Source organism: Parasteatoda tepidariorum, chromosome 7, assembly GCF_043381705.1.
Source record: "Parasteatoda tepidariorum isolate YZ-2023 chromosome 7, CAS_Ptep_4.0, whole genome shotgun sequence".
Lineage (NCBI taxonomy): Eukaryota > Metazoa > Arthropoda > Arachnida > Araneae > Theridiidae > Parasteatoda > Parasteatoda tepidariorum.
Window position 1 is genome coordinate 70,384,106 of NC_092210.1, and position 24,436 is coordinate 70,408,541.

Sequence of the window (24,436 nt, forward strand, 5' to 3'; positions counted from 1 at the left end):
GGAAATCACCCAAAATAAATGTATTCCGTTAATGAAAACTTTTTCTTTGATTTTGAAATTTAAATTTCGAAGTGTACGTCTGCATTTGTACTATTAATTTTTTTATGCATTTTAACGAGTTGCAAGTTTCTTAATGGAAAGATTTCACTGGCTTCAAAAATAAACATAGAAAATGTTGACATGTTCAAGTGCTCAAAACAAATCAACAAGCAAACGATGAACTTGAAAAAGAAAAGAAAGACGTGGGAAATAATTCACCTGTGTCATTTTTAAAAGTACAGTAAAATTATTTTCCGTTAAGCATAGTACGAAGCAAGTAGGAGATTAATTGCAGTTGAGAGTTAGTTACTAAATCTCTGATCATTTTTCCGCAGCTGTTTTTAGTTATAACATTTAGGCTTAGCTGTTTCGTTCCCTCTATGTTTATTACAAATGGCTGGGCGGCACAGTTAGCTTGTCGTTGGCCTTTTGAGCCCAAGACTGCGGATTCGATCCCCGGCCCAGACACCGGAATTTTGGGATGCAGAAAATCCTTAGCGGCCATGTTGTATGATTATGTGGCATGTAAAAGATCCCTGGAGTGCCTTATTGGCTCCTGGAATTTCCAGCAAAATTAAATTCCTAGTGCACTTTAGCATTCAAATAGAGACTCGGTGCTGCTGTCTAGTGTGGCAGAAACTAGACATCCGAATTAACATGACCAACGGTTTCTCACCTATTGTGGTGGTCCTGAAAGAGTGGATACTAAATATTGAGAAAGACTGGAGAACGCACTAGGTCTGCTCATCGGCAAGACCGATTTTTCATCTCATTGGAAATGAAAAATAAAAATTAAAAAAATGTTTGTTATAATCACTCTAATTGCATTAAAATCTCAATATTTTATACTTTAGTTTTTCGCTTACTAAATTTCTGCTCAGACTACTTTATGTCTGAAATTAAATTTCTCCACTAGCTTACCATAGACTTAATCCATCTAAACTTATTTCAGTTCGTGATAAACTTACCAGACACTTCTTGTCAGCCTTATAACGAATTTAATACTATAACGCTTTTCTCAGCCATTTGTGACTTATATCTTGCTAGCTTATATCTTGTCCGTTTTTGATTTTATAGTCGTTTTCAACCCGGTTAGGCGTGTCTGTAACCCCAGATCATAGCATGCTTTGGAATCTAGATTCATTCGTGTGAATGACGATTCCTTTAAAAGTGACGATGAATTCTAAATAACCCCGGAAATGTATCCTGACAAAATTAGCAACTTTTGTCTACTCTTCCACACATGTAGATTACCGCAGTTTTTTTTTTCTTTTCTTCTTTTTTTCATAATTATTTTCCCCCTTTTATTTTCATGGTAACGTTACATTGGTTGATCCTGGGTAACTTGGTTGATCCTGATAATGTTTCTACTTTAACTGTAACACTCCCGTTTAAGTTTTAAGACATAAAATAATTTTAATACACAGTTCGAAAATAGGCGCAATTGATAACATGGTCTCTATATCATTGTTCTCACAAAAACAAACGAACAAAACAGACATTAATTCATATAAAAACATACAACGTACATTGTATCTCCGTATATCAGACAAAAAAAAAAAGATTCTGAAACCAGTTAATGTCATTTTTTAACAACATTTTACACGGACGAAATCAAGTCCTTGAATATTTGTGTATACTATTTTGATATTGATCTTAAATATTATTTAATTTTCGGTAAGCTTAATATGGTTATTACTTAAATCCTATTATTACAATTTTTATACTTAATAACACGTTACTATGGTTTAACTTAAACAGGAACATGGTTTTTATTAACAATTTATTGAGGTTGCTGCAAATTTCAACAGTATTATAGTTCAAGGTATAGTTGACCAAAAACAGGACCACCTGAATAACCTTTAGTACAATGATTGGATCGTCATGTTCTAGGATTCAATCTTAATGATTTTAGGAAACAACCTTAAATAGGTTAAGTAATTACAACAGATAATATTTTAAGAGAAGATCAGACACAAAAACGCACCTCTTCTCTGTTTGCATAACTGTAAACTGTTCACTTTTTGCTTACTTATACACTGAGAAAAAATTATGTATACACCTATCAGAATATGGTCCAGTTTTGGCAAAATACCAAAGAACAAGGCAATTTTTATTTTGTTTTCAAATTTAGTTACCATTTTTTTTTATTAGTAACCTTGTTAGTTGGTCATTTTGACAGTGTGAGTTTGATAGTTTGAGATGACGCAAGAATTTTTCTTGATAGCCTCTATGTTATTTCAATGTTATTTCTATGTTATGTTCAATGGCGGACAACATCCAACAGCACACTGAAATCAGCCAATTTGACATTAAACATATCTTCTTCATTAAACATAGCACTCTTCATTTAACTCAGCTATAATTTGTTTTTTCTTGGACGAAGTCATTATTTGGTCTCTAAAACACTGGTCGACAATAAAAAAATCCTTGCAAATTCAAAATAAATATTTGTTTACGTTATTAACGCATGCGCAATGAGAGATAATGTCTGCGTTGGACCGACTGCTCACGCTGAGCTAACAAAAAAGTATTTTTTTTTTGGCGTCAGCTCTACGTCAACTCTCCGCTGACGCCCAGATAAGGCGCTTGTCCTAAGAAACCAGACCTTTATCATTGAGTATTTATGTTAGATAGGAAGGTAGGTACTTTATTTACGTCACACTAGAGCAGCACAATGGGCCATTGGCGACGGTTTGGGAAACATCCCTGAGGATGATCCGAAGACATGTCATCGCAATTTTGATCCTCTCAAAGGGGATGGCTCCCCTGCTTTGACAGCCCGACGACCTCTTCGCAAAATCGAGTACTTTACGGTAGAACAATTTAACGAGGACCGATACCATGCACCCTTGGTCCCTAATTCGACTGATCAAAGTGGTCACCCACCGTAATTATGTTACAATAAGAAATAAATAACAGTCATTTAACTCTTTTTAATCGTCTTAACTGTCATTTTAAAAAAAACGTAGAAGTGAAAACAGATTATAAATTTTCTATTTGGTAAAAGGTAAAGACATCAAATGGTTAAAATTACCATTGAACGGTAGTATTACCATATGAATGGTTTAAATACCCTATATTTTGTTTAAATTCTTAGAATTGTGGTTTCTTTTACCAGAAAAGTCAAAATCATGCAAGTATGATGATTTGGTCAGGATATGTTTCTCCCTGTAACTTGGTGTCCTACTATTAGAATATTTTTAATTAGTTTGAGTTTGGTAATTTGCAGAATGATATATTTTATTTCTATGGTATATATAGTACAGTATATCTCAATCCAGTTATTGATTTTTTATCTTCCAAATTCATAATTCAGAGTCAAAGGGGTTATAGTTATGCGGGTCTATAAATGTTTTCATAATATTTTATTTCTATTATTTAAGAATAATGCTAATTATTATTCGAATGGTGATCAAAATTATGTTTTTGTTTCAATTATAATACGGTCCCGCAGTGGACTGATCATTAAGGCACGGTTCCTAGCAGATCACCGAAGTAAAGCATCTCTGACTGTGGTCAGAGTGCGGGTGGGTGACCACTTGGATCAGTGTGCGTATGAACCGAGGATGTGCGGTATTGGTCCTCGGTAAACTGTTCTACTTCGCGTGCAGCTCGTCGGGCTACCGAAGCGGAGGTGCCATCCCCCCTGCAGAGGATCAAAATTGCGATGGCAAAATTGAGTGTCTTCGGATCATCCTCAGGGATGCTTCCCAGACCGTCGCCAATTGCCCATTGTGCAGCTCTAGTGCAACTTAAATGAACTACAACAGCTACAACAACAACAATTATAATACGAGAAACAGTTCATCGTTTTATCTCTCATTTGCATTGAACCTTAAGTTTCTCAGTAACTTTCAATGTTTATTTTTCAGTATTAATTGTTACGTTTTTTTCCAACTTTCAAACATTCTATTCTAAATATAATTAAAAGTACTTTGAAGAAATATAAAACACATCTATTTTAGATACTAAATTGAAGAATATTTTTATAAATGTTACATCGCACATTTTCGAAAATTAATTAAATTGAAATGTATGCAATTTTAGTTTTAGAAATCATAAAATAATGCACAAGTTAAGTATAACAGTACAGTTATTTAACTTTAAATAATTTAAAAAATATTTTAAACATAAACATTTCCATTATATTGTAAAATGTAAACAGTGCTTTAATTAGTTTTTTAAAAACAACCATCTCTTTTATATGTAAATTTTGAAATTTTTGAATAATATCTGATCGGAAATTTGTTTAAAATGCATGTCAAATTTCTTAACGGAACGAAAGCTTCCCTTCATTTAAATAAAAAGCTTTAAAATTTGTCATGTATTCTTTTAAAATCAAATGTCAATTTATAAACCAAACATTAATGAAACCTCCAAAAAGCTTATTTTATGATTTTAAAATATCTATTGTTCTCCTATTTTCATAGAAAAGAAAAGAAAATCATGCTAATGAAGAATTAAAAATTTATGAGAGTTTCTCCAATATTCTTTCCGTTCTTTCCCTTTACAACTTTGAGGCATTTTAGCTTACTTTCAATGATTATAGATAATAAATTTTACCGGAGCAAGCTATATCATTTTTTTTTAACTTAAAAAAAATATTTTTAACGATTGATTTGAAAAAATCTGAGAAAAGGAGCTAAATTGTTAAATATTTGCAGTTGCTATAGATTTTGTGAATATTTTTTTTAAAATTTGCTGGAAATTTTAGTTTTCTATTGAGAAAGAAACAAGTTACTTAAGCGACAAAAAAATAAAAATTTCAAGCAAAAGTTATGTAACTTATCAAATATTAGTTTTAAACAAGAAGTAGAATATTAAGAGAAAACCTAAATGGGGAGATTGAATATGTTTCGAAAATTTATAAGCAAAACAATTGATTTTAGTTAAAATTTTTAATTGCCTGCATCATAGAACAAAATATAAACAGTTTTTTTAATATTATCTAATATTATTTATTATCAAAATAAAAAACTGAATTGAAAATAAAATGCTTCAAAATTGCGAAATTAAGTTAGTTCAATGCTAAAAATTTTGAAAGATTTTGTTAAATAATATTGTTTAAATTCGCAGATACTTTATTAAAGTGCCTAGCTGAATCATATTATTTACCAAGGATGACAAATCTTTTAAACATACATTTTCGCCCTATAAGTCAAGAAGTTACACAGTTAAAGTATGCAGATAGAGATAGAATCTGCTTCATTTTCACAAAGTAAAATCAATAAACATATTCCTATTTCATGAAGTTCAAAGCTACAATAGCGTGTTCTCTTCGTGATGCTGTTTCAACTGCTAGAAATGCTTGTTTGATGAAGATAAATATAGACCGCAGTTCTTAGCAGCGAGATGATTTGTTAGCATTAAGATATTTTGGAAAATATTTTAACAACATTTGGAGTTTAATGGTTTACTCTAGGTTTATCTAAAAACACTTTTTCTGCGCTTCAAAATTTTAAATTTCTCAAGTAGGTGAAAGAGAATTGGCCATGAAGGGTTTCCCTCCACGGTGAAGCATCCTCTTAAATAATTGTCTGGCCTATATGGCACAGAAATGCTTGGATGAAAACCTTAGTTAGACAGCACGCACAGTATTTAGAGAGAATTCTAAGATATAGAACATTCTAAGAGTATAATATAAAGAACATTTTAAGATATAGAACATTCTAAGAGTATAATATAAAGAACATTTTAAGATATAGAATATTCTAAGATATATGATTTTCTAAGAGTATAATATATAGAGTATTCTAAGATATAGAGCATTCTAAAAGTTTAACAAATAGAGCATTCTCAGATATCGAACATTCTAAGAGTTTAACATATAGAGCATTCTAAGATATAAAACATTTTCTAAGAATATAATATATATAATTCTCTTACGTGGCTCCCAAATTTTCGCTGTATTTCTTTTCCGCAGGTGGCAACGTTTGCTTTGTTTTGTTTACGTTACTATTTCTCTTACACGGCGAATCGACCAATGATTGCCACTAAAAATGGCACATGCCAAATCTAGGTGAGGTGACTCAACATATAGCGCTTTTAAAAACGGAAATTGAAATAACCAGAGAGCATCAGCTGCGGCAATTTTATATTATTAAGCTAGGCAGAAGTGAGTAGTTTTGTTGATAGATCTCTATTCTAGTATTTTGTCGAAAGCGCTTTTTTTCACGAATTTATTTGACGAATTTTGATTTACATCACGAATTATACTATAGCATATTTCTCATAGGTTTAACGAATTACATGTCATTTATTTGAATTCAAATCATTTTTGAAAAAAAAGTTTTTATATGGATTTGAATGATTGTTTTGAATTCTTAGAATTTTGTGAAGTTGCAATGTACCTAAGTTAGTAGCGAGCGAAACGAGCTTGGTTTGCGAAGCAAACCATATAAGATTGCTTAGCAATTTTCGGGGGTTGATGAGCGGTAGCGATCAGGGGGCGCAGCCCACTAGTATAATATATAAAGCATTCTATGCTATAGAACATTCTAAAATGATAACATATAGAATATTATAATATATAGAACATTCTAAAAAAATAATATATAGATCATTCTAAGATATAGAACATTCTAAGAGAATTAAATATAGATCATTCTAAAATATGGAACATTCTAAGAGTATAACATATAGAACATTCTGAGTTATAGAGCATTCTAAAAGTATAGTATATAGACCATTCTAAGATTTAGAATATCCTAAGAGTGTAACATATAGAGCGTTCTAAGATATAGAGTATTCTATAAGGATAACATATAGTGCATTCCAAAATATAGAACATTCTAAAAGGATAACACGTAGAGCATTCTAAGAGCATTACATATAGAGCATTCTAATATATAGAACATTTTAGGAGTATAACATATAGATCATTCTAGTATATGGAACATTCTAGGAGGATAATGAATAGAGTAATTTGAGAGAAGATATATACTTCAGCTTTAAGAAATTTGAAAAATAATATTTTCCTAAATGCCGTTTACATTTAAGGGGATTTCATACCGGTTCCAAACGTAGTAATTTGCGTTTGGTCAAATTTTAGCGTTTAAGCATATCCTTTTTTTTAATCTCTCGCAACTACAGTGATTTTTTTAAGAATCGGAGCTGAGTTGCTGTTCTACAAACAGGGAGTCAATCTGATTTTTCTACATTTTTATTCTCTTAAGGAGAATACAGTGAAATCAGAAATGGTTTTCATGCTTACATCCTCTAAGCTATTTTTTTAAATCTATTTTATAGAAATTAAATACAGAGTTATCCAAAAAGATGGAACTAATTCAATTTATTTGTAAACATGTTTTCTTTTTTCTTGTCTGGTGAGTCTGTAGATTGGGCTCCTATTTTTGAGCACTCGAAATATGTTGAATTGTTTCGCTTTTATAATTTCTGAAGGAGGTGAAGTATTTGAAGTATAATTGCAGTACTTAATAATTTTGAAAGCTCTTTATTTTTTACATAAATTTTTAAATATATAATTTTCTGCTGTAAAAAGAGTGTTTGTGAACTATCTTGATACGTATACGCTTAGACAAATTCCTATTTCTTTCATAAAGCTCTTTTTCTTCAAAACTGTTACACGTGAAAACTTCTTTGAACGTATTAGATGGAAAAGAAATAATAATCTTTCTGACAAAACTCCATCTCTTGCATAACCGAGGAAAGATGATATTTTTTTTGTATGTCTATTTGCATTTCTAAAAAATTAAACGATAGAAGTAAGGAAATAATGGGGCGGGGGAAGACACGACCCAACCACATCTCACTTTGATTAATTATAGCTAGTGAGCTTGGTATAAATTCTTGTTAAATATTAAGTATCAAAAATGTTAAGATCTGAAAAAGAGGTTACTGAAATAGCTCTATTTTAAACCTCTGAGGAGCAAAGGCTTAAGCAGAAAAACGAGCAACCAGAGCTTTAAAAAAATAAAGAGCTTAAAGAGCAATCCCTTAAATTCATATTAACTTGCAAAAGTAAATTAATAAAGAAAGTTGAAGCCAAAATGTATCAGAAATAAAATCTTTATAATAGCTTTTTCATGAAATCGAAACTTTCAAATTTTGCAATTTTGTAGGTATTACATAATAAACAATGCAATATTTATAGAATAAAGGAATTAAAAAAGCTTTCAATAATCATCTTCGTATAACAAAGTATCTGATAAAGCAATATTAAATAACTTCAATCACATATGCTTTTTTATAAAATTCAATATTCCAGCAAATTAAATTTTATTTAATGAAATAAAAACATATATTATTTCCTAGAAAATAAGGAAAATAAAAAAACAATATATTTAAAATTCAAAACTTGCTCTCAGTAAAAAAAAAATAATTAATTAATATGCGGGACAAACTATTAATATTATATGAAATAACGATAAGCAATGCAATATCAATTTAATAAGAAAACACCTTGTAAATTTATAACGGAAAGTTTATTTCACTAGATTTGGTGACATCATCCATACATTAAGGTATAAAAATAATTGTAGAATTTGATTTAGAAGAAAAGTTAGCTTTCATGTTTAGCAAAGAAACAGAATTATTGCCTTTATACTCTGACTTAACTACTTGCAACAGAAAAGTGTTCATCATCGCTTTCTATAAGAAACCACTTTTGAAACAAATAGTTTTACATATGGCATTTATACAATTTTTGCAATAAGTGGTCTTACTACGTCGGAAAGGGTTAACCAATTATCTGGAATGAAAATTCATGAGATCTAAAGAGAAATACTAGCTTCCCGTGGTACACTCTAGAAATCTCGCCGAAAAATGGCTAAATAACAATTTATTTAATTACTATTCTACAATAATCAAAGAAACAGTTGAATAACCATAAATAAGATGGTAACAATAAGATAAACCGTTTGTTAACTTTCACCTTATACAGTTAAACAATCAGAACTTCAACGCACCAACTAAGCCTACCTAGAGAAGTCACTTAGATATTGCACATATGAATTTGATTGCTTACATATTGTAGACGAGAGGGTTAATCTGTCAGTCTCATAACCGACAGAACCGGAGTTCGAGTCCGGTCGTTGACACCACAATATTTCCTCTATTTCCCTCAACACGTGAGGAGTTTCCAGTGTCCTGTACGCCTCAATTTGAGTACTGTTCACCCCGATGCCCATTTCCTAATGAAGAGCATACCTCCTATTTCCAGTTTATTTTTTCCCCCACATAATTTTGAAACCATGCTAGTTGTAAATGGTTAAAAAATCGTATAGTTTTGTAATCATGATTTATAAACCATTCTAGTTGTAAATAGTTCCAAAACCGTAAAAGTAAAAAATGTTCTTTGCCGTAAACTTTACGGTTAATCGGATAGAGAGACTGCTGCGGTTATTTTACAATAATTTTAGAATAAAAATTCCAACATTGTAATCGAACTGCTTGAAGGATCGTTTTTAATGTCCAATACGTTATGTTTGGATCAAATACCACAGTTCGGCAACCCTTGCATCACCCGATAGTATCGTTCAATTTGACAATCCAATAATGTTGTACCATTATGGTCAAATATACTTATATTATGAATTAACGCTGAATAAATTTTGCTGAGAGTGAAATTTAAAAAGTAAAAACTAAAACACATACGCATTAGCATTAAGCAAAATTATAGAAATCAAAAATAAATAATTGATCATTATTACAAATTAAAAGAAAACTGAAATATGGAAATTTAATCTTACAAAATTTATTTTCAAATTTCAAATTTTAACTAAGGTTATTTCAATTGAAAAATTTTTTATTTCATCATAATATTTTTTATTATGGTGATTAATTGGAAGGTTTGAAAAAGTTTTTGAAGTGTTTTTCATCAGGGAAGAATGAAATAAAATTTTACCCTTAGTTCAAAGAATTTTTTTTTTCTGTTTAAAAAGTTTTTTTTAAAGTGTTCTTGTTCTTAATTTTTTAAATATCTTTTACGGTGAGTCAAATATCTTTTATGTTAAGTTCAAACATCTTTTATGTAAATTCTTAGAAAATAAATATGAGTTTAATGCAGAAAAAATTGGAGTCTCGTTATTATAAGTGCAGTTCTAAAATTTTTTACTATATTTTTTAAAAATCAACGAAATAAAGGGATTTCAAAGGAGGCCGCAGACATCTTTTGAAATTTACTTTTTATATGTATCTGATTTTATCCCTTTAGCTACTAGAAATTTTTTGAAATTATAAAAGCCTTTGATTTTATGAGTAAGGATAATAATTATGAAGAACTTCGGATACTTTTCACACTAATTTTATACTTATCAATTACAATTGAAATCAGATTTAGTGTCACACAAAGATAGTGTCTTCAAAGACAGGCAATATTCTTTCATCAAAATAACTAATAAATTTAATTATTTTTATATGCCAACTTTTGCTGATGTTTGGTTTCGAAATAAAAATAATAGAAATTATGCCATTGGGTAATAGTAAAATCTTTCTGTTCCAAGCAAAAAACAACCATCTCTATTTATAGTTTTCTCCGCTGTTTTTTTTTTTAAAAAGAGCATTATTCTGCAATAAGTCAGATAATTATCGTTAAATAATATTACATATATTTTCTCTATACCATATCTTTATTTTGATGCCTGGCATTTCTTGATGAAAGCATGATTATTTATAATAAAATGCAGCTCTCAGGAAATTAATAACCAAATAAAATACTACATAAATAATATTTTTCGCCACTCTTACCAGCTTCTGTGTTTTGATTTATTGTACTGATTATTAAAGGTATTCCATACCTATTAACTGATCACCTGTGTAATTATAAATAGTTGCATTCACTCTTAATTTAAATATCTATATTCTTACTAAATATCGCCTTCGAAGCTGTAACATTAGCTTTTTGTTCAAATTTTTGTGATCTGCCTTTCACTGTTTCATTCCTTTTAGATATCGAAATATAAATTTCAGCACTCTGTTTATTTCTATGACTAAAATTACAAATTCTATAACAAAAATTATAAAATAAAGAAAATTTAAAAATTTTAATTACTGAGCTCAAGCACAACAACCTTCAGTATTACAGCACATAATTAAAAATAAGATTACTTACTCGCAACGTTATCTAGTAGTATTTTTCTTCTTTTTTTTTTAATGGCGGGCACTTGGACCTATTGTCCATTGGCCACAGAAAGTGTCAGAACTGCTAATTCTCTTTTCGTTACCCAGTGGGCACCTGTGGCGAAGCCACAACGGTGGAACAGCGTCGCCCACGTCACACTACCACAACCCGTTTATAGGGCGGGTCACATTCACACATTCACACACAAAGGAGAAAGGACATAGAACACAGATAGAGGGAAAGAAGCCTTGCCCGGGATTCGAACCCAGAACCTTTCTGATGCAAGGACAGTTCCCTGCCCCCTACACAGACTGGTCGGCTTATCTAGTAGTATAAAATGTAGTAGTATTGCATACAGTTGCCTTAATTTGAAATGAATATAGGCTATAATTACGGATACCGTTAGCATGTAAATTATTAAAATCAGAAGTGTCATGTTATGCTGTAAAAAGTTGCATTAATAAAATGATTATTCTGAATAACCCTTCACAATTTTTTTAATGGAAAACACTGGGGAGCAAATTTTTTGTAACATTTATACAAATACTTAATCTTACCTAATCCGGGTGTGAGAATTTCAAATCTGAGAAGAGTTTTTCTTCAAAGACTCTGTTTTTTTTTTTAAATTATATTTTTAGCTTAATTTTTTTTCAATATATACAGGTTTAAAAACGTTATATGAAAAAAGGGGCAGCGAAACACTTCTGGGAAAGTTAAAACACAGATTAGAATTAAAATTGCATAAAAACCCATGCCACGGGTTTTCCTATTGTGGCCTGTTTAGATGGCCACAAAGAAGCAGTTCATAATAAGGAAGCGCGCCTTGTGGAGTACGAAGACATTTTTGGGCACGAGTTCCTAAGCAATTTCAGCCTTATATTTTAGAAGTTTGGCACGATATTTATACGATCCCTGTTATAAATAACATTTTTAAACTTGTAAAATTCGACAGAAAGTAGATTAAAAATGACATTTAAAAGAAAATCTGTAGCTTGAGGAAAGAAACCGAATGCAAATTTGAAATCAGGGACGTATAAATATTCTAAATCCGTTCATAAATTTTATTCAACAGAAACGAGAAAAAAAATTTGTTACCCAGTGTTATTTATATATAACGATGTTGCGTGTCGACAACATAAATAACATAGAACATTAAAATTTACCTGCGGAATGCTGCAGAGAGAGCTTATAGTCCACGCCGTTGCTATCATAATCCTCCCCCTTTTTTGAGCACCATTCACTTTCAGGGGATGTAAGATAGCAAAATACCTATCTAAGCTAATGCACACCAAAATCATTGAAGACAGATAAGGTCCAAAAGCTCTCACGAAGAGCATTATCTTGCAGACTGCGTTACCCGCTACCCAGGCAACCGTGATACGCCATGCAATCTCCAAAGGTATCATGACAAATGTTACAATCAAATCAGCAATTGAAAGATTCATTATCATCAGGTTAACTCTTGACTTTCTATGCCGATTTCGAATTAGAGTTATGAAAACTGGCAGATTACCAGTAGCACCGAGTACCAGCATTATGCTGTACAGTATGACTTCTCGAATAGAATCTTCATTGAATGTCAGATAGTAAGGCAGTTCAGGGTCAATCCCTGTTCCGTTTGAACTGCAGTTCAAACTACAGTTTGAACTATTATCAAAAAATTCCAGTGAGCTAAGGTCTGAACTGCTGATTATAATTTCTAGATTTGAACCAGCCATCTTGAAACAGATGAATAACAATCTAGACTCATAAGAATTAGTTTCTAGAAGCAGAAACTCTTCTCAAGGAAGCTTTATCCGTTTGTTACATCATGATAATTATAATTTTTTCAAATATTCTCCAAAAATCATATTTCTTTTATGCATTGGCAGTTTAGTTTTAGACCACCAAATTTTGAAGATTCATGTGAAGAATAGCTGCAAAAAAAGAAGCTATTCTTATTAAATAACTTTAAATATCCCACTGTAAAACCAATACATATATTCATAAATATTAAAAATTAGAACAAATCACTTCATGTCGCGTAGCAAAACTTCATCAATAAATCAAAAATCTTAACAGAGAGGGCAAAATCACTCTGGTTAAAAATCTATTAAATTTATTCAGAAAAGAAACTGTCAGCTGGTGTGACGGTATAAGAAAGTTTATTTCACAGAAAAATTCTGTTATTTAAAATGATGGCCTGTTTCTTAAGCAGAGAAGTACTGTTATTTTTATTTAAAAAAAAATAACTAGGTCAACGAGTCGAGAGCAGAATTTGCATTGCCAGTATCATATAAAAATGTCCGGCAATTTTACTTACTGAAAAATTATATCTAAAGACAGATAATAATACGGTAGTGCATATATTCAACAATGAAATCGAATCGCAATTTCATTTATACGATGTTCAAAACAATAAAGCTATTTCTGAAAAATAAGAGTAAGTATTAAAAATATTCGTAAACTGATTTGAAAAAAGATAAAATTATCTAACGGTAAGTAAAACTGCATTGCAAAAACTGGAATTTAACTTGATAGTTTTAATCCGATTACGGTCAGGGTGACAAAAACTGGAATTTAACTTGATAGTTTTAATCCGATTACGGTCAGGGTGAAAAACAAAGCAAAACTGTATTGCAAAAACTGGAATTTAACTTGATAGTTTTAATCCGATTACGGTCAGGGTGAAAAACGAAGGAAAACTGTCATATGAAAAATAGATTTAAAACGTAAATTAAGCGGGGAAAACATGTAAAAGAAGAAAAAGAATTTTGTTTCAGCGTGCTTTTAACAATTAAAAAAAATCTGTATTTATCTTGCAATGAGGCTTATTATTATTATCGCTGCCTGTGAACACGTTATGTGTATTATTGCACACTTTTAACATCTGCCTAGAGATTGAAAACTAATTATTACCATATTTCTCATTTTTAATAGAAATATAAAGATACTTTTTTACGCTACGCTAATTAGTTTAAAATAAATAAAGGAAATCTAAAAGCATAGTTTTTTTTCTTAATTCGTAGTCTATTTAGTCGAATGACTAACTCTGATTCAAGTGTATTTATTTAAGTTTAAAGAATATAAATTAAAATTAGAAAGTAGTTTAAAAATTAACTGTATTTTTAATGTACAGTGCGAAAGAAAAAACGAATCACCCTGATTAACTTGATCTAAAGATCGGATCTTCATGTTCTTTAACTCTATCTTGATGGTTCCTGCGGATATCCACATTATCCAGTGGATACAGTGGATAATTAAATATGCTAATTAGTCAGAGCAGACGATATTCTAAAATACGAAATCATGCATAAAACGTACTTTTTCTGAATAAAAATACCTTTTTTGACGGATTTAGATTTATAACCCTCAAAATGTCCTTTTTGGGGGAAATATGGTTCCAATAGTTTACTCAGTTGAGTAGTACAAATTTTGAACAATTTTACTTTCTACGTATTTCGCCATGTCTCGATATTTTCTTAAAAGAATCGAAAATGTTTCCTTACAATTATAAATTTGTTTATTTAAAGATAATTTCATGCAAAAAAAATTCTAGCAAAATGCACTTTTTTTTGACGGTTTAAGATTTCTGACTCTCGAAATAGCCGCAAACTGGGAAATATGGTCTATAGTTTGAAACTCTAGTTTGGATGACTTAGTTGGAAACTAAGGAATCCAAAGTTTGGAACCCTTAATGTCAATTTTACTTTTTGAGTATTTCGCTATAGCTCGAGAACTTTTTAAGCGAATTAAGAAAATTTTGTACGTAATTCTAAAATTCGTTTATTCAAAGATAATGCCCAACAAAAAAATAACTTTTGATGAATATTTATTATTTTTTTATTATTTTATTTAATAATGATCGAAAAAATTTCGAATTGTAACGAAAACAATTTTAACTAGAATTAGACAAATTTTTCCATCATTCTAAATAATTTAATTTTATAAGTCAAAATAGAAAATTTGAGCGAAATCGCTCGAACAGTCTTCGAGAAATTGAATTTTAAACGACTTCTTTAAAATCCCATTTATCAGTAATTGTTTGGCATATTTTTCTATAAATTTTTATAGCTTGCAATTCGAAAATTTTTCAACTAATATTAAATAAAATAATAATGAATACGAATAATTATTTAAAAAAATTTGCTTAGAATTATCTCTGGTTAAACGAATTTTATAAATGCGGGCAAAAATTTGATTCACAATTCTGAATCTCAGTGGACAGCGAAATACGCAAAAAGTAAAAGTATCATTAAAGAATCCAAAATATTGGAACCATATTTCCTAGATTGCCGTTATCCCTTATACTTTGGGTCAGAAATCCAAATCCGTCAAAGAAAAATATGTTTGTTAAGTTGTTGTTGTTGTAGTTAATTTACGTCGCACTAGAGCTGCACAATGGGCTATTGACGACGGTCTGGGAAACATCCCTGAGGATGATCCGAAGACATGCCATCACAATTTAGATCCTCTGCAGAGGGGATGGCACCACCGCTTCGGTAGCAGAACGACCTGCACGCGAAGTCGAGCACTTTACGGTAGAATAGTTTAACGAGGACCAATACCGCACACTCACTCTCCCTACGCAGACTAATCCAAGTGGTCACCCACCCGCACACTAACCGCAGCCAGTGATGCTTGACTTCGGAGATCTGCTGGGAACCGTGTCTTATCAATCAGCCCACTGCGGGACTATGTTCGTTAAGAGAAAGTACGTTCTGTGTCTGATTTAGTAACTTTAAATAATGTCCTCGGTAATTAATTAGCATAATTGATGTTACCACTCTAGTTACAAAATCTGTTAAAATTACAAGCTTACTGCTATGTTTTCGGCATAGAGTGTTCAAAAACATTCTTTTTCGATCTCAATTTATTGCCGGTGCCTCTAAAGCTTAGAAATAAAAGCTTGGTCTCTAAAATCTTAAAACTTCATTGATATGTATGAGAAATCGCATAATCTAAACATTTCTGTAGAGCTGAACGGAACGAATCATCCAAGTGATTCGAATCTACAGAATCAGTTCACCTTGGTGATTCAAATCACTTATTGATTCGAATCGATTCAAATCAGTCGCTATTATCGAAATAGATTTAAATTATAATGATGAATTAGTTAGGTTTCAGTTAGGTTTCGTAAATTTCAGTTGGGTTTGTTTCACAGCGATGCTGTGTCATATACAGTTAAAAATTTCTTGCAAAACCTAAGAGATTCTCACGCATTCATTTTTAAGGACTTATGATTTTCCAATTAAAGAATTCGATGAATTCAGATAAGAAATAAATAAATAAAATGAAACATTTCTTTTGAAGTTTCTTAAAATTTACCATAGTTAAACGCATTATATGCAAGATGTAATATGCATATAAATATACGCAAGATATAACCATATCTATTTAATTTAAATTTAATGATTTATTTAATTTTTTCATCGACATTAGTTATAAAAATAACGATAGGAAGATAAATTCTTTTCGAATTTTTTGCAATTTTGATTTTTTCTGAAGCATTTGATTTGCAATTATTGATCAGAATCACTTGATTCGAATAGTGATCCGAATCGAATGATTCGATTCCGTGATGTGAATCACTTGATAAGAATCAGTTATTTGAATCATTTGATTTTAGTCAGTGATTTGAATAATTTAATTCGAAAAGCGATCCAAATCACATGATTAGAATCATTTGATTAGCGTCTCTGATTTGAATCTTTCGATGCGAAACATTGATCCAAATCCCTTGATTCGAATCAATGCTTTAAATAACTAGATTTGAATCACCGATATGAATCACTTGAATCGAATATTGACCCAAGTAACATGATTCAAATCATTGATGCGGATATCATGATTTGTATCACTTGATTTGAATAACTGATCTGTACCACTTGATTTGAATATTGATCTAAATCGCATGATTCGAATGAGTAATTTGCATCACATTATTTGAATCAGTATTCCTAATCAAATTATTCGAACCAGAGATTTGAAGCACGTGATTCGAATATTGATCCAAATAAAATTATTCGAATAGTTATTAAACTCAAATACTGATTCGAATCAAATTATTTGGATTAATGATGCGAATTAAGTGATTCAGAACAGTGACTTGAATCAAGTGATTCAAATCATAATGAATCATGTGACTTGGATCACTCTTCGAATCAAGAGATTCAGATCACTGATACGAATCATGCTTTGTATCAATGATTCGAATAAAGTGACACAAATCACTGATTCAAATCAAGAGATTCGAATAACTTATTCTTACGAAATGATTCATATTACTGACTCGAATCATGCAATTTGGATCACTGATTCAAATTATGTGACTCGTATTACTGTTCCAAATCATGCTGTTTGGGTCATTATTCGAATCAAGTGATTCATATCAGTGATTCAAGTAATGTGATTCAGATCAGTTATTCGAATCATGTTTTGGATCAATTATTCAAATTAAGTTTCCCAAATCATTGATTCAAAGTAAGTGATTTAAATAACTGAATCTTATGAAGTTAGATCACTGATTTGAATCATGCAATTTGGATCACTGATGCGAATCATGTCATTCAGATTACTGATTCGAATCATGCGATTTAGAACAATATTCATATCAATTGGTTCTGATCTACGATGACAATTAAGTGATTCCAATCATGCAATTCATATCAATGATTTGAACCATGTTATTTGGGTCAATATTCGATTCAAGTGATTCATATCAACGATTCAGATCAATGATTCGTATCAAGTGATTCAAGTCACTCGTGTTAATTATGCGATTCGGATCAAAGTTTCGAATCATTCAATTTGAATCAGTGATTCGTATGACTCTGAAAATTGATATGAATCACTATTTTTCATTTAACTACCTAATGTAGATACGAAAAAAAAATTTCGAAAAATTATATTCTATATGTTGCTAACTGCTATAAAGACTTTTAACAGTAAAAAATTTCAAGAAACTACAGAAAGAAATGTGTTATTTTTTTACTTTTTATTATTTTTTTTAATTCGTTGCATTCTACCATTGAGGAATTTTAAGTCCTTAATAATGAATGCGTAAGAATCTCTTAGGTTTTACAAGAAATGCCTAACTGTATATGACATTGTATATGACATGCTTATGACTGAGAAACAAAACTAACTGAGATTTAAGAAACAATTATTCATAATAATTTAAATATTTTCGATAAAATCAACTGATTCAAATCACCGAATCAGTACCCAATTCTATTCTGAAGTTATGAAATAATTCAATAAGTATTTGACCTTATATATATATATATNTCACAAAATGCAAATTCAAATCAAGAGTCGTTGCGGGGGTGTATATGAGCGAATGAATGGGAGAGTGAATGAAAAATGCAGATTTTATATTGTCTTTGAGAAAATGCGAATAGTTTGGTTTTAATTTTTGATAACTTCTTAAACTAGAGGGCAGTAATATAAAGATAAACCTGAAGCAACATTTGATGTTTTATATTCCGACTATCTTTTAAATAAATGTATTTCATTTTAAATAAAATATTTTATTCTTTCAGTCTTTTATTTTTTAATTAAAAAAATTTTGCTGACTCGCTAATTTTTTACTGCTGCGATTGTAATCATTCAGAAAAAATAGATCGCTGTAGAAGATTAGTCATTTAATTCTGTTTTATTGGTTTTTAATACTACTCTCAGAGATTTTATCATTTCTATCATTGAAAAGTCATCTATAAAGATAAAATCAACGCTACATTTTCTTATTTTAGCAACCATTTTAGTTTTAAAATTTTACAATAACTTTATTTTGTACTTACGTACTAACGCTACCGCAGCAGAAATTTCGCTAATACTCCAATAAAGAGCAATCCTGTTGTTCACAAACAGTTATTTTTTGGATTCATTATTACCTTCTTGTTTTCTGATTTTTAACGCCATTTTTCAGTGCTACGAAAATGCGTCTTTGGGCTTTGCCAAAACACAGAACAAGATGCAATTTTATTTTTTCAAGAGCGAAATATTTTACCAAAAAAACGGAAATGTACCAATTCCCATGACATGAAATTTTAATTTGGTAAATGTACGTTTTGGAAATGTAATTTAAGACCATTTAACATTAAGGCAGTTTGATTCTATATAGACAGTATGATTCTATATCGACCCTTTTTCCACCGAAATCCGAGTGACTACTTTGATTTTAAATAAAGTGTTTTGATTTTAAATAAAGTGTTATATTTCATGATTTGTTGCAAAAATTTTAGGTGTAGATTGGCGGAACTTAGAAACCGCCAAATCAGTAGCTGCGGTGGCGTTAATACGCAAGCACCCTTTATTTTAATAGAAAATATGTTATTGTCAAGAGAAAGCATATATTTTGTATACTGTAATATGCATCTTGCTACCACTTAATCTACTTTATTGTTTCATTACCCGATATAGCGCGATATAGCAACGAATCTGTATTTTTTGAGCGGAACATATTCTTTCTTGGTGCTTACATTATCTAAATTTAATATCAGACTAGTTATGAAACTTATAATATAAATTCATTGGCCTGCAATAGAACGTTTTAACTGCTAACACAACGATTGTTAACAAAAGCTACTAAGTTTCATTTTAACAAACTTGTTTACATGCTTTATTATCCATCAAAGACACCTAAGAACTACTTAGCACATTTGTTTCAAATGCCTGTGCATGTTCTACTACTCATTTTAATAGCAAATTCACCACTGCAGCAATTTTCATCATTTCCAAAAATTTACTCAAAACGATAAGAACTACAAGTTCGAACATGTAAGTAGCAAAATTGAAATTCACTCTCACTTGCGTTATATCAGTTAATACTGGCATAATGTCTTGATTTTTGATTGAACGATTTGAAATTTCGAAATGCTTGAAAATATTCTTATTTAAAAAGGCGGATCGCAGGAGGTCACCAGATGCAGCTAGTGTTATATAAAAGTAAAGACTGAATATAATATTTAGCGTAAATACTCTTTCACTTAGTTAGGTTAATACTCATTGGCTTGGTCAATTCCTTTAGTCCTTCAATAATCCTATTAAGCTTATTTTTAATTATATTTTTCTTTGAAATTTATTCTTTACAGTTTTAGATCCGTGTATTTTTTTACAAAGAAATTTTAAACATTAGATTGAAAATTATTATTCATTGGAATATTATTTTTAACTCTCTAAACACTTCAAGGTTTCCTTATTAAATTAATTTTTTTTATATCTTTACAAGCAACTCATTCGTCTAAATATGTGCTAATATGATTCACTTTTTAAATATATTTTATTTCAATTTCATTATTATCCTTGGTTTGGATTTCATGGTGTCCTCTCTTTTCAACTGCAATAATCAAGAATAATAGTAAACTGTGCGCGTGCGTTGCTATGGCTCCCGCTGCTGTCTGATAATTTTTTCAGAATTCTTCTTTTTTTTGCTATTAATTTTGCTATGCATTAAGTTGGTGATTTTATTTTTGAGATATGGGACCAGAGAGATCCCATAAATACTTCTTGAGTTGTGAATAAAAGAGAATTTCATCATTCGAACGATATTTTTGCTTTTATTGTTTTAATTAAGAATCAAAAATACTAACCTACAGTTCAAACTGGATCGTTTTCGATACTAATTCTGGTGAATATCACAAATAAAGAGGGCCCAAACTAATTGACACGATCCCAAAAGTTAGAGTTGGAGCAAGAAGAAAACGATACCTAAACGATACCAAGGCCGAAACTTACCGAGGCTGAAAAAGTCAAAGAACGTAGACGGGAATACCTTAAGCGTTACACACAAACCGAAAAACGAAAGGATTCCATTCGCAAACGCAAGTATGAAGCCTGTCCCTCACAAAGGTACCAAAGTGGTTGAGATAATAGAACCCTACCGAAGAGCGAACGGTGACTCTCCGAACCCCTTTCATGCAAATATGAGAACTGGGTGTTGATCACCAGATAGGAATAAAGGGATCCATTGTCAACGTACCGAATAACAAAACCGCAGACTGTCTTCCACGCAATATAAAGGATTCATTCACTATTCATGTTAAATTGAAAAAACGCCGAGCTTTCAAATCATATTTTATGTGTGAACTTGTGAATCCGAAACGGGTGTATTATGCAGCTTACAATCTCCATCAAACACCATTGTACCAATCCGAAAATTTTAATATTGATCTCGATTGGCTGTTCAATGTCTATTCAGTCATCAAAAGAATTTACACTGAATGTGTCTGAACTGCATTCAAATATGTCTGCGAAATTTTGTACTGAGCAGTTCAAATTTTAATATTGATCTCGATTGGCTGTTCAATGTCTATTCAGTCATCAAAAGAACTTACACAGAATGTGTCTGAACTGCATTCAAATATGTCTGCGAAATTTTGTACTGAGCAGTTCAAATTTTAATATTGATCTCGATTGGCTGTTCAATGTCTATTCAGTCATCAAAAGAATTTACACTGAATGTGTCTGAACTGCATTCAAATATGTCTGCGAAATTTTGTACTGAGCAGTTCAGGATTAACAGATAAAGATGTCCAAGATGAAAACACATTGAAGTTTCTTTTCCAAGAAAAACTAGACAACAACCATTTTTAGAATAAAGCAATAAACAACATAGATAAAGCACAAATTGAAGTACATAAATGGATATACTATAGTTTCAGTTCTATAAACAAGAACCTTCCTCAGTGACTAAGCAAATTAATTTTATTAAACGCTTAGACACTGAGAAAGGATTTGTTTATGTTGAACTTTTTCAAGATTTTCAACGAAAAATGCTAAAGATAAACTGAAATGCAGATACCTTTATACAAAGTTTGAATAAAGTTTTCGATATTCAAACTTAATTATTTTGGTTAATATCAATTTGGTTAATTAATTTGGATTCAACACTATCATTTATCAACATTTTTTGTCTGCCTATTACGTGAAACAAAGGCAGTCGAACGCATGTATCCTTCATAACTTCCAAAAAAATATTTTCCTGACCGTCTTAAAAAATAACATATTTAAACTTCCATATATAATTATTTTTTGAAATATAGATGCTTGCATTTATTCAGAAAATTTTATGATTGTTTAAAACGTTTTTCACTACTACATATTTACTATGAGAAATACAAATTGCAATAAACGATGCAGAAATAATTCTTTCTTTCTATTTATTTTTGTATTTCTAGTGACAAGATCAAAAGATAATGGCAGCAACAAATAAAGGACCATACAGAAAGCAATATATTGTATAGCTCATTTCCTTCAATACATAGCGGCAATTATTATATGGAATTTTCGAATACAATTCCGAAGCTTAAAAGCTTTAAAGGCAGCATCTTCGTAAAAGGATTTACCAAATAATTTCCGTTAAAGCTCTCTCACAAAGGTCAAAAAGCAATATTCCTAAGTTACTTTGTTATGGGCCTTTATTACGACGTTTGAGAGGTAGTACATTATGTTACGTTTTAATTAATGAGGATTATTTATTGCGCATTAGTATACTTTGCTATTCACATTTCCAAAAAGGCACATACATTTAATAAAACTATTAAATAATGTCTGACAGTTATTTTAATTACAATTATGCCTATGATCCATTCTCAGGAACATTATTAGAAAAACCTCATCAATCATTAAATTGAAAGATTATTTTAAGTTATTACTATAGACTTAATTATTTTCTTAACTTTCCATTATTTTAAAATTAATCAGTGAAGCATTTTTCTCAAATACTACACAAATTAATTTCCCGTTACTCAAGGAAAAACTCCTTAAGTTTTTAGTATTATTATTTGTTAATTTATTTATATGTAATGGGCGAAACTTTTCGTAAATACTTGTTAAATTTTCTTAGAATTTAATATCAATTTAGATTGTTAAATATTTTGCTATTCTAAATAAAGTCCCAAAACTTAGAGAATTTTTGACTTCTCAAAATAAAGCAGACTTTTCTTTACTTTTAAGATTAAAAATATTGATGACCATGAAATGAGTAAACACAGATTTTTTTGATCATTTCAGTTGGAATTAATCGATATTGGGTATCGGGTGATTCACACAATTAGGACCAAAACATTTCTTCAAATTTAAAGTCTTCAAAGTCATCTAAAAATTTTTTTGTATACTTCTTTAGCTACACTTATTAATATCTCATAGACAGCAGTGTAGTTTATTGACATTTGCTCGAGAAAAGAAATAAAATAGAAATTCACCAAATCTTGAATGCCAGGAAAATGACCTTAGAAGTTTAAAAAACAGTCATTTTAAGTTAATAGTAAGTAACTCAACTTAAGCCTTTATGTTAGATGGATCATAAATTGCTTAAATTAATTCTTTTTATCCACTGTAGAAAGAAAAAAAAATTTTGTTGCTGATATGTACAGAATAAAATTGTATAAAAAAATTAATCATTAAATAAATAAATAACTTTGATTACATCTAAGCATATTACAATGACACATAAACTTCATATTAGGTTAAAATTTGCTTTCCCTCTTTACAGTATTAGTGGTTAAAAAGAATTTCTGATAACACTTCAATGTCCTGGCATTCATAAGCCAGGAAAATGACAGCCAGGATAATGAAAAATTCGCCATTTTATAGTATATAACTTTACTTTAATTTAATATTTTGGCCGAAGACGTTCATGTTCTGCAGAAAACGACAGTATTTCTTAAAATATCTCAGATAAATCTATGTAGTTTTTGTAATTAATGATTTCAAGAAGGCAGGAAAATGACAGCATTTAAAACTACTCACCTTAAGAAAATTTTTTGAAATAGATTTTGAGCCAGAAAATTGGTTCTTTATTCATGCAACAAGACATGTTCAGATAGGAGGGTATCTAATCAATCTATTAATATAAGATATTCCTGGCGCTATCTATTTTGGTTATAAATCACTAAATAAAAGTAGCCAGGAAAATGACAGATTTTCATGGGACAAACAAATTATTGACAGAAAAAATTATTTTAAACGAAGTTTTAGTAAACAATACCCTCTGCGTATATTCTAGAAATGCTTACATAGGATAAGATAAAAAAAAATAGATTTTGTGAAATGTATGGGAAGTTTTGAAGCTAGTTATTATTGGAAATATTGTTTGGGACATGCCAGGAAAATGACATTTTGATATTCAAATGAATTTTTTAAGTAAACAAACCTTTGCAATGCTATTTATTAATTTTTTTATAAAAAAAAAAGTTCTTTTAGTATTATAGTATTAGATCTTGGAGCAAGGGACAGTGAGTTGTCATGTTTCGTGAGAATCACCCATATATATATATCGTTGGGAAGTGTGCAACAATACAAAATTTGAACGAAGTCGGTAGAATAGTTCCT

The 24,436-nt window shown here is 30.3% G+C and overlaps 1 protein-coding gene across 2 annotated transcripts in view; it reads right to left on the bottom strand.

Moving 5' to 3' along the window:
- The window catches only part of LOC107438908 (adipokinetic hormone/corazonin-related peptide receptor variant I-like), a 49,244-nt gene that overhangs the window by 18,932 nt on the left and 5,876 nt on the right, over positions 1-24,436 (bottom strand). For both annotated transcript variants that reach the window (XM_043044419.2, XM_043044418.2), the window contains exon 2: positions 12,286-13,038. In XM_043044419.2, the coding sequence (XP_042900353.1) occupies positions 12,286-12,840 (555 nt within the window). In that variant the 5' untranslated portion in view covers positions 12,841-13,038. The remainder of the gene's footprint in view (positions 1-12,285; positions 13,039-24,436) is intronic.